The sequence below is a fragment of the Oncorhynchus nerka genome, linkage group LG24 (assembly GCF_034236695.1).
Source record: "Oncorhynchus nerka isolate Pitt River linkage group LG24, Oner_Uvic_2.0, whole genome shotgun sequence".
Taxonomy (NCBI): Eukaryota; Metazoa; Chordata; class Actinopteri; order Salmoniformes; family Salmonidae; genus Oncorhynchus; species Oncorhynchus nerka.
Window position 1 is genome coordinate 62,057,884 of NC_088419.1, and position 17,671 is coordinate 62,075,554.

The 17,671-nt window shown below is 46.5% G+C and overlaps 1 protein-coding gene across 2 annotated transcripts in view; it reads right to left on the reverse strand.

Moving 5' to 3' along the window:
* The window catches only part of adamts10 (ADAM metallopeptidase with thrombospondin type 1 motif, 10), a 65,127-nt gene that overhangs the window by 21,515 nt on the left and 25,941 nt on the right, over positions 1 to 17,671 (reverse strand). Inside the window, exons 10-15 of one of the 2 annotated variants that reach the window (XM_029632634.2) lie at positions 16,669 to 16,815; positions 16,366 to 16,507; positions 15,519 to 15,626; positions 15,291 to 15,436; positions 14,777 to 14,840; positions 14,342 to 14,453 (exon numbers count right to left, since the gene is read on the reverse strand). In XM_029632634.2, coding sequence (XP_029488494.1) covers positions 14,342 to 14,453; positions 14,777 to 14,840; positions 15,291 to 15,436; positions 15,519 to 15,626; positions 16,366 to 16,507; positions 16,669 to 16,815 — 719 coding nt within the window. The remainder of the gene's footprint in view (positions 1 to 14,341; positions 14,454 to 14,776; positions 14,841 to 15,290; positions 15,437 to 15,518; positions 15,627 to 16,365; positions 16,508 to 16,668; positions 16,816 to 17,671) is intronic. The other variant, XM_029632635.2, reaches the window with a different exon arrangement.

The following is a 17,671-nucleotide window of genomic DNA, read 5'->3' on the forward strand; positions in this document are numbered from 1 at the left end:
ATACAGTAGCGAGGCTATATACAGCAGCGAGGCTATAACAGTAGCGAGGTTAAATACAGTAGCGAGGCTAAATACAGTAGCGAGGATATAACAGTAGCGAGGTTAAAAACAGTAGCGAGGCTATAACAGTAGCGAGGTTAAATACAGTAGCGAGGGTATATACAGTAGCGAGGCTATAACAGTAGCGAGGATATAACAGTAGCGAGGTTAAATACAGTAGCGAGGTTAAATACAGTAGCGAGGCTAAATACAGTAGCGAGGCTAAATACAGTAGCGAGGTTAAATACAGTAGCGAGGGTATATACAGTAGCGAGGCTATAACAATAGTGAGGTTAAATACAGTAGCGAGGCTATAACAGTAGCGAGGTTAAATACAGTAGCGGTATATACAGTAGCGGTATATACAGTAGCGAGGTTAAATACAGTAAGCGAGGCTATAACAGTAGCGAGGTTAAATACAGTAGCGGTATATACAGTAGCGAGGCTATAACAGTAGCGAGGTTAAATACAGTAGCGAGGCTATATACAGCAGCGAGGCTATAACAGTAGCGAGGTTAAATACAGTAGCGAAGGCTATAACAGTAGCGAGGTTAAATACAGTAGCGGTATATACAGTAGCGAGGCTATAACAGTAGCGAGGTTAAATACAGTAGCGAGGATATAACAGTAGCGAGGCTATAACAGTAGCGAGGTTAAATACAGTAGCAAGGGTATATACAGTAGCGAGGGTATATACAGTAGCGAGGGTATAACAGTAGCGAGGGTATAACAGCAGCGAGGGTATATACAGTAGCGAGGCTATAACAGTTGCGAGGTTAAATACAGTAGCGAGGTTAAATACAGTAGCGAGGTTAAATACAGTAGCGAGGCTATAACAGTAGCGAGGATATAACAGTAGCGAGGTTAAATACATTAGCGAGGCTATAACAGTAGCGAGGTTAAATACAGTTGCGAGGCTATAACAGTAGCGAGGCTATAACAGTAGCGAGGTTAAATACAGTAGCGAGGGTATATACAGTAGCGAGGCTATAACAGTAGCGAGGCTATAACAGTAGCGAGGTTAAATACAGTAGCGAGGTTAAATACAGTAGCGAGGCTAAATACAGTAGCGAGGTTAAATACAGTAGCGAGGTTAAATACAGTAGCGAGGCTATAACAGTAGCGAGGATATAACAGTAGCGAGGTTAAATACATTAGCGAGGCTATAACAGTAGCGAGGTTAAATACAGTTGCGAGGCTATAACAGTAGCGAGGCTATAACAGTAGCGAGGTTAAAAACAGTAGCGAGGCTATAACAGTAGCGAGGTTAAATACAGCAGCGAGGGTATATACAGTAGCGAGGCTATAACAGTTGCGAGGTTAAATACAGTAGCGAGGTTAAATACAGTAGCAAGGTTAAATACAGTAGCGAGGCTATAACAGTAGCGAGGTTAAATACAGTAGCGAGGGTATATACAGTAGCGAGGCTATAACAGTAGCGAGGCTATAACAGTAGCGAGGTTAAATACAGTAGCGAGGTTAAATACAGTAGCGAGGCTATATACAGTAGCGAGGCTATAACAATAGCGAGGTTAAATACAGTAGCGAGGCTATAACGGTAGCGAGGTTAAATACAGTAGCGAGGGTATATACAGTAGCGAGGCTATAACAGTAGCGAGGATATAACAGTAGCGAGGTTAAATACAGTAGCGAGGCTATAACAGTAGCGAGGTTAAATACAGTAGCGAGGCTATAACAGTAGTGAGGTTAAATACAGTAGCGAGGGTATATACAGTAGCGAGGCTATAACAGTAGCGAGGTTAAATACAGTAGCGAGGATATAACAGTAGCGAGGCTATAACAGTAGCGAGGCTATAACAGTAGCGACGTTAAATACAGTAGCGAGGGTATATACAGTAGCGAGGGTATATACAGTAGCGAGGGTATAACAGTAGCGAGGGTATAACAGTAGCGAGGGTATAACAGCAGCGAGGGTATATACAGTTGCGAGGTTAAATACAGTAGCGAGGTTAAATACAGTAGCGAGGTTAAATACAGTAGCGAGGATATAACAGTAGCGAGGTTAAATACATTAGCGAGGCTATAACAGTAGCGAGGTTAAATACAGTAGCGAGGCTATAACAGTAGCGAGGCTAAATACAGTAGCGAGGATATAACAGTAGCGAGGTTAAAAACAGTAGCGAGGCTATAACAGTAGCGAGGTTAAATACAGTAGCGAGGGTATATACAGTAGCGAGGCTATAACAGTAGCGAGGATATAACAGTAGCGAGGTTAAATACAGTAGCGAGGTTAAATACAGCAGCGAGGCTAAATACAGTAGCGAGGCTAAATACAGTAGCGAGGTTAAATACAGTAGCGAGGGTATATACAGTAGCGAGGCTATAACAATAGTGAGGTTAAATACAGTAGCGAGGCTATAACAGTAGCGAGGTTAAATACAGTAGCGAGGGTATATACAGTAGCGAGGGTATATACAGTAGCGAGGTTAAATACAGTAGCGAGGCTATAACAGTAGCGAGGTTAAATACAGTAGCGAGGGTATATACAGTAGCGAGGCTATAACAGTAGCGAGGTTAAATACAGTAGCGAGGCTATATACAGCAGCGAGGCTATAACAGTAGCGAGGTTAAATACAGTAGCGAGGCTATAACAGTAGCGAGGTTAAATACAGTAGGGAGGGTATATACAGTAGCGAGGCTATAACAGTAGCGAGGTTAAATACAGTAGCGAGGATATAACAGTAGCGAGGCTATAACAGTAGCGAGGTTAAATACAGTAGCGAGGCTATATACAGCAGCGAGGCTATAACAGTAGCGAGGTTAAATACAGTAGCGAGGCTATAACAGTAGCGAGGCTAAATACAGTAGCGAGGATATAACAGTAGCGAGGTTAAAAACAGTAGCGAGGCTATAACAGTAGCGAGGTTAAATACAGTAGCGAGGGTATATACAGTAGCGAGGCTATAACAGTAGCGAGGATATAACAGTAGCGAGGTTAAATACAGTAGCGAGGTTAAATACAGTAGCGAGGCTAAATACAGTAGCGAGGCTAAATACAGTAGCGAGGTTAAATACAGTAGCGAGGGTATATACAGTAGCGAGGCTATAACAATAGTGAGGTTAAATACAGTAGCGAGGCTATAACAGTAGCGAGGTTAAATACAGTAGCGAGGGTATATACAGTAGCGAGGGTATATACAGTAGCGAGGTTAAATACAGTAGCGAGGCTATAACAGTAGCGAGGTTAAATACAGTAGCGAGGGTATATACAGTAGCGAGGCTATAACAGTAGCGAGGTTAAATACAGTAGCGAGGCTATATACAGCAGCGAGGCTATAACAGTAGCGAGGTTAAATACAGTAGCGAGGCTATAACAGTAGCGAGGTTAAATACAGTAGCGAGGGTATATACAGTAGCGAGGCTATAACAGTAGCGAGGTTAAATACAGTAGCGAGGATATAACAGTAGCGAGGCTATAACAGTAGCGAGGTTAAATACAGTAGCAAGGGTATATACAGTAGCGAGGGTATATACAGTAGCGAGGGTATAACAGTAGCGAGGGTATAACAGCAGCGAGGGTATATACAGTAGCGAGGCTATAACAGTTGCGAGGTTAAATACAGTAGCGAGGTTAAATACAGTAGCGAGGTTAAATACAGTAGCGAGGCTATAACAGTAGCGAGGATATAACAGTAGCGAGGTTAAATACATTAGCGAGGCTATAACAGTAGCGAGGTTAAATACAGTTGCGAGGCTATAACAGTAGCGAGGCTATAACAGTAGCGAGGTTAAAAACAGTAGCGAGGCTATAACAGTAGCGAGGTTAAATACAGTAGCGAGGGTATATACAGTAGCGAGGCTATAACAGTAGCGAGGCTATAACAGTAGCGAGGTTAAATACAGTAGCGAGGTTAAATACAGTAGCGAGGCTAAATACAGTAGCGAGGTTAAATACAGTAGCGAGGTTAAATACAGTAGCGAGGGTATATACAGTAGCGAGGCTATAACAATAGCGAGGTTAAATACAGTAGCGAGGCTATAACAGTAGCGAGGTTAAATACAGTAGCAAGGGTATATACAGTAGCGAGGGTATATACAGTAGCGAGGTTAAATACAGTAGCGAGGCTATAACAGTAGCGAGGTTAAATACAGTAGCGAGGGTATATACAGTAGCGAGGCTATAACAGTAGCGAGGTTAAATACAGTAGCGAGGATATAACAGTAGCGAGGTTAAATACAGTAGCGAGGCTATAAAAGTAGTGAGGGTATACACAGTAGCGAGGGTATATACAGTAGCGAGGGTATATACAGTAGCGAGGGTATATACAGTAGCAAGGGTATATACAGTAGCGAGGGTATAACAGTAGCGAGGATATAACAGCAGCGAGGGTATATACAGTAGCGAAGCTATAACAGTTGCGAGGTTAAATACAGTTGCGAGGTTAAATACAGTAGCGAGGTTAAATACAGTAGCGAGGCTACAACAGTAGCGAGGTTAAATACAGTGGCGAGGGTATATACAGTAGCGAGGCTATAACAGTAGCGAGGATATAACAGTAGCGAGTTTAAATACAGTAGCGAGGCTAAATACAGTAGCGAGGCTAAATACAGTAGCGAGGTTAAATACAGTAGCGAGGTTAAATACAGTAGCGAGGGTATATACAGTAGCGAGGCTATAACAGTAGCGAGGATATAACAGTAGCAAGGTTAAATACAGTAGCGAGGCTATAACAGTAGCGAGGTTAAATACAGTAGCGAGGGTATATACAGTAGCGAGGTTAAATACAGTAGCAAGGATATAACAGTAGCGAGGTTAAATACAGTAGCGAGGCTATAACAGTAGCGAGGCTATAACAGTAGCGAGGTTAAATACAGTAGCGAGGGTATATACAGTAGCAAGGGTATATACAGTAGCAAGGGTATATACAGTAGCGAGGGTATAACAGTAGCGAGGGTATAACAGCAGCGAAGGTATATACAGTAGCGAGGCTATAACAGTTGCGAGGTTAAATACAGTTGCGAGGTTAAATACAGTAGCGAGGTTAAATACAGTAGCGAGGCTATAACAGTAGCGAGGGTATAACAGTAGCGAGGTTAAATACAGTAGCGAGGCTACAACAGTAGCGAGGCTAAATACAGTAGGGAGGGTATATACAGTAGCGAGGCTATAACAGTAGCGAGGCTATAACAGTAGCGAGGTTAAATACAGTAGCGAGGCTATAACAGTAGCGAGGATATAACAGTAGCGAGGTTAAATACAGTAGCGAGGCTATAACAGTAGCGAGACTATAACAGTAGCGAGGTTAAATACAGTAGCGAGGTTAAATACAGTAGCGAGGTGAAATACAGTAGCGAGGCTATAACAGTAGCAAGGTTAAATACAGTAGCGAGGGTATATACAGTAGCGAGGCTATAACAGTAGCGAGGATATAACAGTAGCGAGGATAAATACAGTAGCGAGGCTATAACAGTAGCGAGGGTATATACAGTAGCGAGGCTATATACAGTAGCGAGGGTATAACAGTAGCGAGGTTAAATACAGTAGCGAGGCTATAACAGTAGCGAGGTTAAATACAGTAGCTAGGTTAAATACAGTAGCGAGGGTATATACAGTAGCGAGGCTATAACAGTAGCGAGGATATAACAGTAGCAAGGTTAAATACAGTAGCGAGGCTATAACAGTAGCGAGGATATAACAGTAGCGAGGTGAAATACAGTAGCGAGGCTATAACAGTAGCGAGGTTAAATACAGTAGCGAGGGTATATACAGTAGCGAGGCTATAACAGTAGCGAGGATAAATACAGTAGAGAGGCTATAACAGTAGCGAGGTTAAATACAGTAGCGAGGCTATAACAGTAGCGAGGCTATAACAGTAGCGAGGCTATATACAGTAGCGAGGGTATAACAGTAGCGAGGTTAAATACAGTAGCGAGGCTATAACAGTAGCGAGGTTAAATACAGTAGCGAGGTTAAATACAGTAGCGAGGGTATATACAGTAGCGAGGCTATAACAGTATAATATAACAGTAGCAAGGTTAAATACAGTAGCGAGGCTATAACAGTAGCGAGGTTAAATACAGTAGCGAGGGTATATACAGTAGCGAGGTTAAATACAGTAGCGAGGATATAACAGTAGCGAGGTTAAATACAGTAGCGAGGCTATAACAGTAGCGAGGTTAAATACAGTAGCGAGGTTAAATACAGTAGCGAGGGTATATACAGTAGCGAGGGTATAACAGTAGCGAGGGTATAACAGCAAGGTTATACATACAGCTATAACAGTTGCGAGGCTATAACAGTAGCGAGGTTAAATACAGTAGCGAGGTTAAATACAGTAGCGAGGGTATATACAGTAGCGAGGCTATAACAGTAGCGAGGGTATAACAGTAGCGAGAGTTAAAACAGTAGCGAGGCTACAACAGTAGCGAGGTAAGCGAGGCTACAGTAGCGAGGCTATATACAGTAGGGAGGGTATATACAGTAGCGAGGCTATAACAGTAGCGAGGCTATAAATACGAGGTTAAATACAGTAGCGAGGCTATAACAGTAGCGAGGATATAACAGTAGCGAGGATAAATACAGTAGCGAGGCTATAACAGTAGCGAGGTTAAATACAGTAGCGAGGCTATAACAGTAGCGAGGCTATATACAGTAGCGAGGGTATAACAGTAGCGAGGTTAAATACAGTAGCGAGGCTATAACAGTAGCGAGGTTAAATACAGTAGCGAGGTTAAATACAGTAGCGAGGGTATATACAGTAGCGAGGCTATAACAGTAGCGAGGATATAACAGTAGCAAGGTTAAATACAGTAGCGAGGCTATAACAGTAGCGAGGATATAACAGTAGCGAGGTGAAATACAGTAGCGAGGCTATAACAGTAGCGAGGTTAAATACAGTAGCGAGGGTATATACAGTAGCGAGGCTATAACAGTAGCGAGGCTATAACAGTAGCGAGGATAAATACAGTAGAGAGGCTATAACAGTAGCGAGGTTAAATACAGTAGCGAGGCTATAACAGTAGCGAGGTTAAATACAGTAGCGAGGCTATAACAGTAGCGAGGTTAAATACAGTAGCGAGGCTATAACAGTAGCGAGGTTAAATACAGTAGCGAGGTTAAATACAGTAGCGAGGGTATATACACGAGCTATAACAGTAGCGAGGATATAACAGTAGCAAGGTTAAATACAGTAGCGAGGCTATAACAAGCGAGGTTAAATACAGTAGCGAGGCTATAACAGTAGCGAGGTTAAATACAGTAGCGAGGATATAACAGTAGCAGTAGCGAGGCTATAACAGTAGCGAGGTTAAATACAGTAGCGAGGTTAAATACAGTAGCGAGGGTATATACAGTAGCGAGGGTATAACAGTAGCGAGGGTATAACAGCAGCGAAGGTATATACAGTAGCGAGGCTATAACAGTTGCGAGGTTAAATACAGTTGTGGGGTTAAATACAGTAGCGAGGTTAAATACAGTAGCGAGGTTAAATACAGTAGCGAGGGTATATACAGTAGCGAGGCTATAACAGTAGCGAGGGTATAACAGTAGCGAGGTTAAATACAGTAGCGAGGCTACAACAGTAGCGAGGCTAAATACAGTAGCGAGGCTACAACAGTAGCGAGGCTAAATACAGTAGGGAGGGTATATACAGTAGCGAGGCTATAACAGTAGCGAGGCTATAACAGTAGCGAGGTTAAATACAGTAGCGAGGCTATAACAGTAGCGAGGATATAACAGTGGCGAGGTTAAATACAGTAGCGAGGCTATAACAGTAGCGAGACTATAACAGTAGCGAGGTTAAATACAGTAGCGAGGTTAAATACAGTAGCGAGGATATAACAGTAGCGAGGTGAAATACAGTAGCGAGGCTATAACAGTAGCGAGGTTAAATACAGTAGCGAGGGTAAATACAGTAGCGAGACTATAACAGTAGCGAGGATATAACAGTAGCGAGGATAAATACAGTAGCGAGGCTATAACAGTAGCGAGGTTAAATACAGTAGCGAGGCTATAACAGTAGCGAGGCTATATACAGTAGCGAGGGTATAACAGTAGCGATGATATAACAGTAGCGAGGTTAAATACAGTAGCGAGGCTATAACAGTAGTGAGGTTAAATACAGTAGCGAGTTTAAATACAGTAGCGAGGTTAAATACAGTAGCGAGGCTATAACAGTAGCGAGGTTAAATACAGTAGCGAGGATATAACAGTAGCGAGGTTAAATACAGTAGCGAGGCTATAACAGTAGCGAGACTATAACAGTAGCGAGGTTAAATACAGTAGCAAGGGTATATACAGTAGCGAGGGTATAACAGTAGCGAGGGTATAACAGCAGCGAGGGTATATACAGTAGCGAGGCTATAACAGTTGCGAGGTTAAATACAGTTGCAAGGTTAAATACAGTAGCGAGGTTAAATACAGTAGCAAGGTTAAATACAGTAGCAAGGTTAAATACAGTAGCGAGGGTATAACAGTAGCGAGGTTAAATACAGTAGCGAGGCTATAACAGTAGCGAGGTTAAATACAGTAGCGAGGATATAACAGTAGCGAGGTTAAATACAGTAGCGAGGCTATAACAGTAGCGAGGCTATAACAGTAGCGAGGTTAAATACAGTAGCAAGGGTATATACAGTAGCGAGGGTATAACAGTAGCGAGGGTATAACAGCAGCGAGGGTATATACAGTAGCGAGGCTATAACAGTTGCGAGGTTAAATACAGTTGCAAGGTTAAATACAGTAGCGTGGTTAAATACAGTAGCAAGGTTAAATACAGTAGCAAGGTTAAATACAGTAGCGAGGGTATAACAGTAGCGTGGTTAAATACAGTAGCGAGGCTATAACAGTAGCGAGGTTAAATACAGTAGCGAGGCTATAACAGTAGCGAGGCTATATACAGTAGCGAGGGTATAACAGTAGCGAGGGTATAACAGTAGCGAGGTTAAATACAGTAGCGAGGTTAAATACAGTAGCGAGGTTAAATACAGTAGCGAGGCTATAACAGTAGCGAGGCTATAACAGTAGCGAGGTTAAATACAGTAGCGTGGCTATAACAGTAACGGGGCTATAACAGTAGCGAGGCTATAACAGTAGCGAGGATATATACAGACACTGGTTAGTCAGGCTGATTGAGGTAGTATTGTAACGGTTTTCGTCCTGGTTACCAATCAGAGGCAGCTGTCAATCGTTTTCTCTGATTGAGAACCATACTTAGGCAGCCTGTTCTCCCACTATGGGTTGTGGGTAGTTATTTTCTGTTTAGTGTGTTTTGCACCTGACGGAGCGGTTTCGGTTGTTTATTTTGTTCCCTGTTGTATTTAGGAAGGATCGGACCAATATGCAGCGTGGTCAGTGTTCATCATTATGTTAATAAACTGAACACTAAATACAACAAGGAACAAAAGAAACAACCGAAACAGCTCCGTCAGTTGCAAAACACACTAAACAGAAAATAACACAACCCATAGTGGGAAAACAGGCTGCCTAAGTATGGTTCTCAATCAGAGAAAACGATTGACAGCTGCCTCTGATTGGGAACCATACCAGGCCAAAACCAGAAATACAAAACATAGAACAAAAACATTGAAAAAAGAACAGAACGCACACCCTAGTCTAACCAAAATAGAGAATAAAAAGCCTCTCTATGGCCAGGGCGTGACAAGTATGTACATGTAGATATGGTTAAAGTGACTATGCATATATGATAAACAGAGAGTAGCAGTAACGTGTAGCCGTAGCGTAAAAGAGGGGTTGGTGGGCGGCGGGACACAATGCAGATAGCCCGGTTAGCCAATGTGCGGGGGCACTGGTTGGTCGGGGCAATTGAGGTAGTATGTACATGAATGTATAGTTAAAGTGACTATGCATATATGATAAACAGAGAAGCAGAATTTGATAAACAGAATTTGATTAATCAGCTGTGTTTGCTAGGGATGGAGAAAAGTGTGAGGACTGGAGTTTCCCACCCCTGGTCTATAGGATCCCATCTGCAGCAGCAAGCAGAGACAACACCACCAGACTCAGCATTTTAAATGGCATACACTCTGGCTTTCACACCATTTCATTGCTCAAACACATTTACGCAATGTGATTTTGAGCTGCACTGCTGCTGTGTCGAGTTTACAACATTACACAACGTTATCACAAACACGAAAACAAATCGCTTCCACTTCGCTCTTTATTAGCACTTTCAGCCGTGAGGCCTCTTGTTGGGTGAAGACGCAACACAATTACTTAAGCCATTCCCCTCCATTACTGAGAAAACCCCGGGCTGCTTTAATGTGTCTGATGGCCACGCATGGTATTTTAATGGGATTTTGGGTTTTAGGTTCGACACAGTTAGTTTGTTCTCCCACAGCTGTAAGGACTCGGGTGCCAAAGACAGAGGAGAGTGGGGAGGTGGAGGGGCTATAGAGGGGAGAGAGAGCACAGTTTGGATTGCTAACATCAAGAGAACAAGCAGCTGATTGTGATTAAGTCCCCCCTTCACTCCCTCTATCCACACACAGACACACACAACCCTTTTGTCCCCTCTGCCCCCTCTTTGTCTGTGCCACCCCTCTACCACCTAAGGTCTGGGACTGATCAGCGCTGTGGGTTCTGAGGCTCTTGGTTTCGCTAACAGCATGGTGGGGTCAAACGCTCACAACAACAAAAAGGAGAGGGCGCTAACAGAAACAGTGCAACTCTCAGCAAATTCCCTGGGAAACTGGAATGTGGAAATCCTGCAGACTTGCACAAAAACGGACAGGGGGAGAGGAAAGAGAGGGGGAGAGGAAAGAGAGGAGAGGAAAGAGGGGGAGAGAGGGAGAAAGAGAGGGAGAAAGAGAGAGGGACAGAGGAAAGAGAGGGGGAGAGGAAAGAGAGGGGGGAGAGAGAGGGAGGAGAGGAAAGAGGGGGAGAGAGGGAGAAAGAGGGACAGAGGAAAGAGAGGGAGAGAGAGGGGGAGAGGAAAGAGAGGGAGAGAGAGGGGGAGAGGAAAGAGAGGGAGAGAGGAAAGAGAGGGAGAGAGGAAAGAGGAGGGGAGAGGAAAGAGAGGGGGAGAGGAAAGAGGGAGAGAGTGGGGGAGAGGAAAGAGAGAGGGAGAGAGAGGGGGAGAGGAAAGAGAGGGAGAGAGGAAAGAGGAGGGGAGAGGAAAGAGAGGGGGAGAGGAAAGAGGAGGGGAGAGGAAAGAGAGGGGGAGAGGAAAGAGGAGAGAGAGTGGGGAGAGGAAAGAGAGAGGGAGGAGAGGAAAGAGGGGGAGAGAGGGAGAAAGAGGGACAGAGGAAAGAGAGGGAGAGAGAGGGAGAGAGGAAAGGGACAGAGGAAAGAGAGGGAGAGAGAGGGGGAGAGGAAAGAGAGGGAGAGAGAGGGGGAGAGGAAAGAGAGGGAGAGAGGAAAGAGAGGGGAGAGGAAAGAGAGGGGGAGAGGAAAGAGGGAGAGGAAAGAGAGGGGGAGAGGAAAGAGAGCGAGAGAGAGGAAAGAGAGGGAGAGAGAGGGGAGAGGAAAGAGATGAAGAGAGGAAAGAGATGGAGCGAGAGGGGGAGAGGAAAGAGAGGGAGGGAGAAGAAAGAGAGGGGCAGAGGGGGGAGAGGAAAGAGGGGGTGAGGAAAGAGAGGGGGAGAGGAAAGAGAGGGAGAGTGAGGGGGGAGGGTGTTATTTGTGCACTGACAGGTGCTCTCATTTATTCCATATTCCAGAGCATGCCAGCGACCACACTGAGCTCTCTTACTGGCTGACAAGGCCAATCAATGTCTCAGCACAGAAACGCCATCACATCTGCTCTATGGGCTGACCCAACACATAGCACAAACACGTACACACAATGCAACACACATACATCACAACACAGCCATTGTCTCACTTTACTTACCACCACCCTTTAGTCAACACAGTTTCCATGCTTTATAACCTGGCTAGGCTCTGGTCATGTGAGAGTAGAAATAAGTGTTAATTGGGCAACATTCAGGACCAGGCAGGCAGCACAGTGGAACCAGCTGGCAGTCAGGACCAGGCAGGCAGCACAGTGGAACCAGCTGACAAGTCAGGACCAGGCAGGCAGCACAGTGGAACCAGCTGACAGTCAGGAATAGGTAGGCAGCACAGTGGAACCAGCTGACAGTCAGGACCAGGTAGGCAGCACAGTGGAACCAGCTGACAAGTCAGGACCAGGTAGGCAGCACAGTGGAACCAGCTGACAAGTCAGGACCAGGCAGGCAGCACAGTGGAACCAGCTGACAGTCAGGACTAGGTAGGCAGCACAGTGGAACCAGCTGACAAGTCAGAACCATGTAGGCAGCACAGTGGAACCAGCTGGCAGTCAGGACCAGGTAGGCAGCTCAATGGTACCAGCTGGCAGTCAGGACCAGGTAGGCAGCACAGTGGAACCAGCTGGCAGTCAGGACCAGGCAGGCAGCACAGTGGAACCAGCTGGCAGTCAGGACCAGGTAGGCAGCTCAATGGTACCAGCTGGCAGTCAGGACCAGGTAGGCAGCACAGTGGAACCAGCTGGCAGTCAGGACCAGGCAGGCAGCACAGGTTAATCAGCTGGCAGTCAGGACCAGGCAGGCAGCACAGGGTAATCAGCTGACAGTCAGGACCAGGCAGGCAGCACAATGGTACCAGCTGACAGTCAGGACCAGGCAGGCAGCACAATGGTACCAGCTGACAGTTAGGACCAGGCAGGCAGCACAATGGTACCAGCTGACAGTCAGGACCCGGCAGGCAGCAGAGTGCCTTTCCACTGGCCTCCCATGAAGCCTCTCTCTTAGCCAGGGCATCACAGCCCACAACCCCCCTGTGAGCTGGGAGAGCAGCCCATAGTCTAACATATCACTTTATAGGCTGTGACAAATCATCTAATACTGCCACGGCTGTGTACAAGCCAAGTATACCCATCTCCAGCTAGTTCCACTGTTTGAAAAGTTGTTGAAATCTCTTTTGGGCTCTGTTTGTGCTGGCACCGCTGAAACAGGTACAGTATGTGCTGCCTGTGAGGCTTGCGGATAACAAAGCTGTGGGATGATGGAAAACTCAAACTCCCATGGTACTGTGCTTTGGCAGGCTTGCCTCCAGTCTGAAGCTAAGCAGGTTTGTAGGCTGGATGGATGGATGGGGGCTGACTGACTTGGGGGGCCTGCTGAAGGAAGGCAGCCTGCGAAAGTTGTTGGACCAAGCGCAACAATGTGGATGGCTTATGCCTCAGAATTTTTTTTTATATGACTGCTAAAACGCTGCACGCTTTTTTTAATGAACTATCCTTGGCTGTCTGAGCCGAGCCCGATGGTCTGCTAGAGGTGTCCAACTACAGGACAGACGGAAAGAGAGAGGCAGCAGAGAGGAGAGAGGAAAGAGCAAGAGAGAGGTGGAAAGAAAGCAGGATAGAGAGGGAGAAATAGGGAGGAATGTAGAAAGAGAGTGAGTGAGTGAGTGAGTGAGTAGAGAGAAGGAGGCTGGGATGTGTGATATGGCCCTAACGCAGGGCAGACTGTGGCACAGCTCGTATTTTAACAGCTGCAAGGGATTTCCATTGTAAAATCAGCTGACTTGATGAAAGGAGCACTTGTTGCCTGGAGTTGGAGAGGGCCCCTCTGTAAGCCATTATGTTATTGGACTGGTAGATTAAAAGCAGCTATGTCATCGAAAGTATTTATCTTTCGCATCCAGAGCAGCTCTCATCAAGCATAGGAATTCTAGCCAGACAGGAGATTGTCTGCAGCTTTCCCCTCTCCTCGTCTCTCCCCTTCTCCTCTCCTCGCTTCTTTTCAGCTCTCCCCTCTTCCCTTTCTGGGCCCACGGTCTGGCAGCACTCTCCTGCTCAGCTCTCCCCTCTTCCCTTTCTGGGCCCACGGTCTGGCAGCACTCTCCTGCTCAGCTCTCCCCTCTTCCCTTTCTGGGCCCACGGTCTGGCAGCACTCTCCTGCTCAGCTCTCCCCTCTTCCCTTTCTGGGCCCACGGTCTGGCAGCACTCTCCTGCTCAGCTCTCCCCTCTTCCCTTTCTGGGCCCACGGTCTGGCAGCACTCTCCTGCTCAGCTCTCCCCTCTTCCCTTTCTGGGCCCACGGTCTGGCAGCACTCTCCTGCTCAGCTCTCCCCTCTTCCCTTTCTGGGCCCACGGTCTGGCAGCACTCTCCTGCTCAGCTCTCCCCTCTTCCCTTTCTGGGCCCACGGTCTGGCAGCACTCTCCTGCTCAGCTCTCCCCATGTGCTGCTGCACTATTCTCTCTCTGTGAACTCACAGGCAGATGTGTCAGCTTTCTCTGTCTACAGACGTTTTCAACCTGAAATGACCACCGAGCAGACAGTGTAGTTACCTCTGTAATTATGTATCCCAGTCTGCTGTGGAGGAGGGTGGGACACACACTTACTGTACGCACCTCCTCTGTAGGGTTGCCAGGTGTAGAATTTCCCCCGGAAAGGAACGTTGTCGAAATCGGCGCACTGAATCTCCCGGAAATCCTGAGAGCCTGCAGGACACTCCTGAGACAGACACAAAGAGGAGCAGAGATCAGCTCTGTGTCAGTCAAATCTCAGGCCTCTCAACATCAGACATCCACTTTATCCCCTCCCCTGTCTCTTTTGCTCCCAGCCTCTACACTCTACCAAACGCACACTTGGACACACATCCACACACACACACACACACACACACTGAGGGAATTAGTTCTGGGCTGGGCAGGCTGCTGTTAATTAGGTCAGTCTGAGAGCTGTAGAGTTGGGCCGGGCCAGGATGAGTATGGTGATGGTACTGTAGGCCTCTCAGAGGGAGCTACTTCTCCACTCTGCTCTGCTCCCCCACTCACATCAATATTGCACGATCTGAAGCGCTTCCTCTCTCCCAGACAATACTTTCCACCAATCGTTGGCCTGGAACCAGAAAAGCAGAGGCAAAACACATCTGAGTGCAATTGAACAATAACTCCCCAATCACACTGGGCTCTATTCTCCTCCCGCCTGGCTAGCCTCGCTCTACCACCCTGCTTCAATCTCTGACAGTCTGTATTTTTATTACTCTGCTATCCAAGTCAATTAGACAAACTCCTCAGTAAAAACACCAGAAAAAAGTCAGTTTGCCACGGTCTATGTTGATATCCTTTAATACAGCTGTCATTGTTGCACGTGGGTGATTATAGTGGGATGTTAAAATGATTGGTGGTAGACTGGCATCTATCATCCTCCACAAACAAGTTAGGAAGAGCCAGCCAGACACAACCCAATGGCTTTACAGTTCTACAGTGACTGTGAATTCACTGCCTACTGTCCGTCCTATGGCCAGAGTTGAGATCCACATCCCCATCCATCTGCAGCACCACTCACCTGGGGCTGTCACAGTGGCGGATGGAGGAGGACACTCCTCCCCCACAGGTACGGCTGCACTCCTCCCAGGGGGTCCAGAGACCCCACCCGCCGTCCACGCCCTCTGGCCGGGTCCCGTAGGCCACACACACCCTCTTATAGCACCACTGTAACACACAGAAGACTAATGAAATAAAAACCAAACACCCCCCCCCATTTCTGCTGATCATGGAACATTCCAGTGCTTACCCCTTTCTCTATGGTATTGGTTTGACAGATGGTTCCTTCTGCAGCGGGTATGCTGCTGGTGATGCAGCGGTTGCTCTTGCTCATGCACCACAGCTCACTGCAGACTTCCTGCAGACACAGGGAGAGCTGTCAGAGTGTGTCCATTTCAGACCATATAGAGACAACAGGCCCTGATGAGCCCAGCCAAGAGGGCCCACTGACCCGGAGCAGACGGCACCAGCGGTTGGTTCAACTACTTCTGGGCTCTGTGGTGCTAATGTATTTAAGGCTTTTACAACGGCAATAACTTATGGCACTGTATTTTATTGTACTGACTGCATAGTATCAATGATAATGACACTATAAAGTACTATTTTGTGCCAGATGTCTGTTCACTCAGCTGTCGGGCCAATAAAATAGACCATCTAATAAAAATATGTCATACAATAAAGATAGCACAAGACTTCTTCATAAACTCTTCAACATGGGGCCAAAAACCAATGGGACTGGTTAAAAAGAACATGTCAACTCTAGCTAGGAGACAAATAAATAGCAGTATATCCAGTGGCTAGTGGCTACTCTGTCTGCCTTCACGCTGCACTGATCACAGTGGGCAGAGAGCCAGAGATACGCCAGAGAGGAGAGGAGAGCTGGCCTACAAACGGTGGAGAGGAGAAACGCATGTCTGCTCTGGAGTAGGGGCAGGCGGGAGAGGACATACGGTGCACGTGGTACTGATGGATCAGAAGATTTGGGTCAGTATCATTTCTACATGGTCACACACATAGTACTGAATGGATCTGTCAGCTAAAAATGACCATACAGTATGCCTTATCAGGCGAGTTAGAAGAGGAAGGTGAGTAGGTACCCCGTATTTACACTGCCGAGACTTCACTCCGTACTGGAAGCGGCACTGCTCGTCTGCATCGTAGGCCTGGCCGGGGGCCGTGGTGGGGTACACAAACTCCTGCTTCGGTGGGACGTTGTTGAGGCATGAACCCATACCTGAGCTGTAGGGAAACAGACAGGAGACTAGAATGAAAACGGGCCCAACAAACATGGACCTCGCCCACAATGTACTTGGCTAGTTAATCTATCCCACTGTCCACACATAACAAACCCTGCAACTCCCTTTAATATCCTGTGTATTGGAGGTGAGTGTCAGACTCACTCCAGGAAGTTGGTGATGTAGTCTCGGCTGCAGGCCGACCAGACGAAGGGGTTGGTCTTCATGGTGATGTGTGCAGCCATCAGCTTGGCTGTCTCCTGACTGCGGGAGCCACAGCCGTTGCTCACTCCGTCGTGGTTCATCCCAAACCTGCAGGGAGACAGATGGTACTGCGTTGATATATCTCCTGGGTGACTGAGCATGAGTGCAAAAGTTATTGGGGGGTATTGGCGATGTATCGAGTAAAAGGAAATGTTTTGCTCAAACATCCTCTCCCTGTTAAAATCATATTAACACCATGAGTGCAGAACTGGGCCTGTGCAGATTTTAACAGACAGCAAAGTGTCTCTGTGCTCTGCTCTCTCTGTCTGACACAGACTTCCATATGCACTGTAAAAGACAAGGCCCACCGTCTAGACAGCCCCAGGGTACAAGCACCCCATCCAGTTCAAAGGTACCTGGACTAGCCATTAGGGGGGAGCACCAATGGGTTTGCCACCTGTGAAAATACCTCAGAGGCCTGTGTCCACACGTAGGTAAATGACACACTCAATTACTTAGTGGACTTTCAAAAACGATACCAAGTCATGGCTTTTGAAAGTAAAATATCAGAGCATATCTAACAGAATCCTCTTTCATGGCAGGGTATGAAGAGGTTTGGAAAAAACAAGCATGTCCAGTGGAGCATGTCCGATGTTACTCAGGCATACGCCTAGATAAATATGTATGCATGACTAAGTGAGGCAGATCGGCTGGTACGCCAGGCCAGCAAGTAAAACAAAGTGTCTTGAAGGGAAGGCACAAAAGCCATGCCCACTGCCAGGCCCGGAGGTAGGCCCAGAATGATATACGGTACCAGACATACTCGTAACTTGTTATAAATATGACAAAGAAAATATAAAGCTATTAACAAGTTGTGTATTGATGGAAATAACTCATAGTTATGTAAGTTCTCCCTCTGGTCCAGCTCTAATCTAACAGCAATCTCACACTGAGGCTGGGCCAG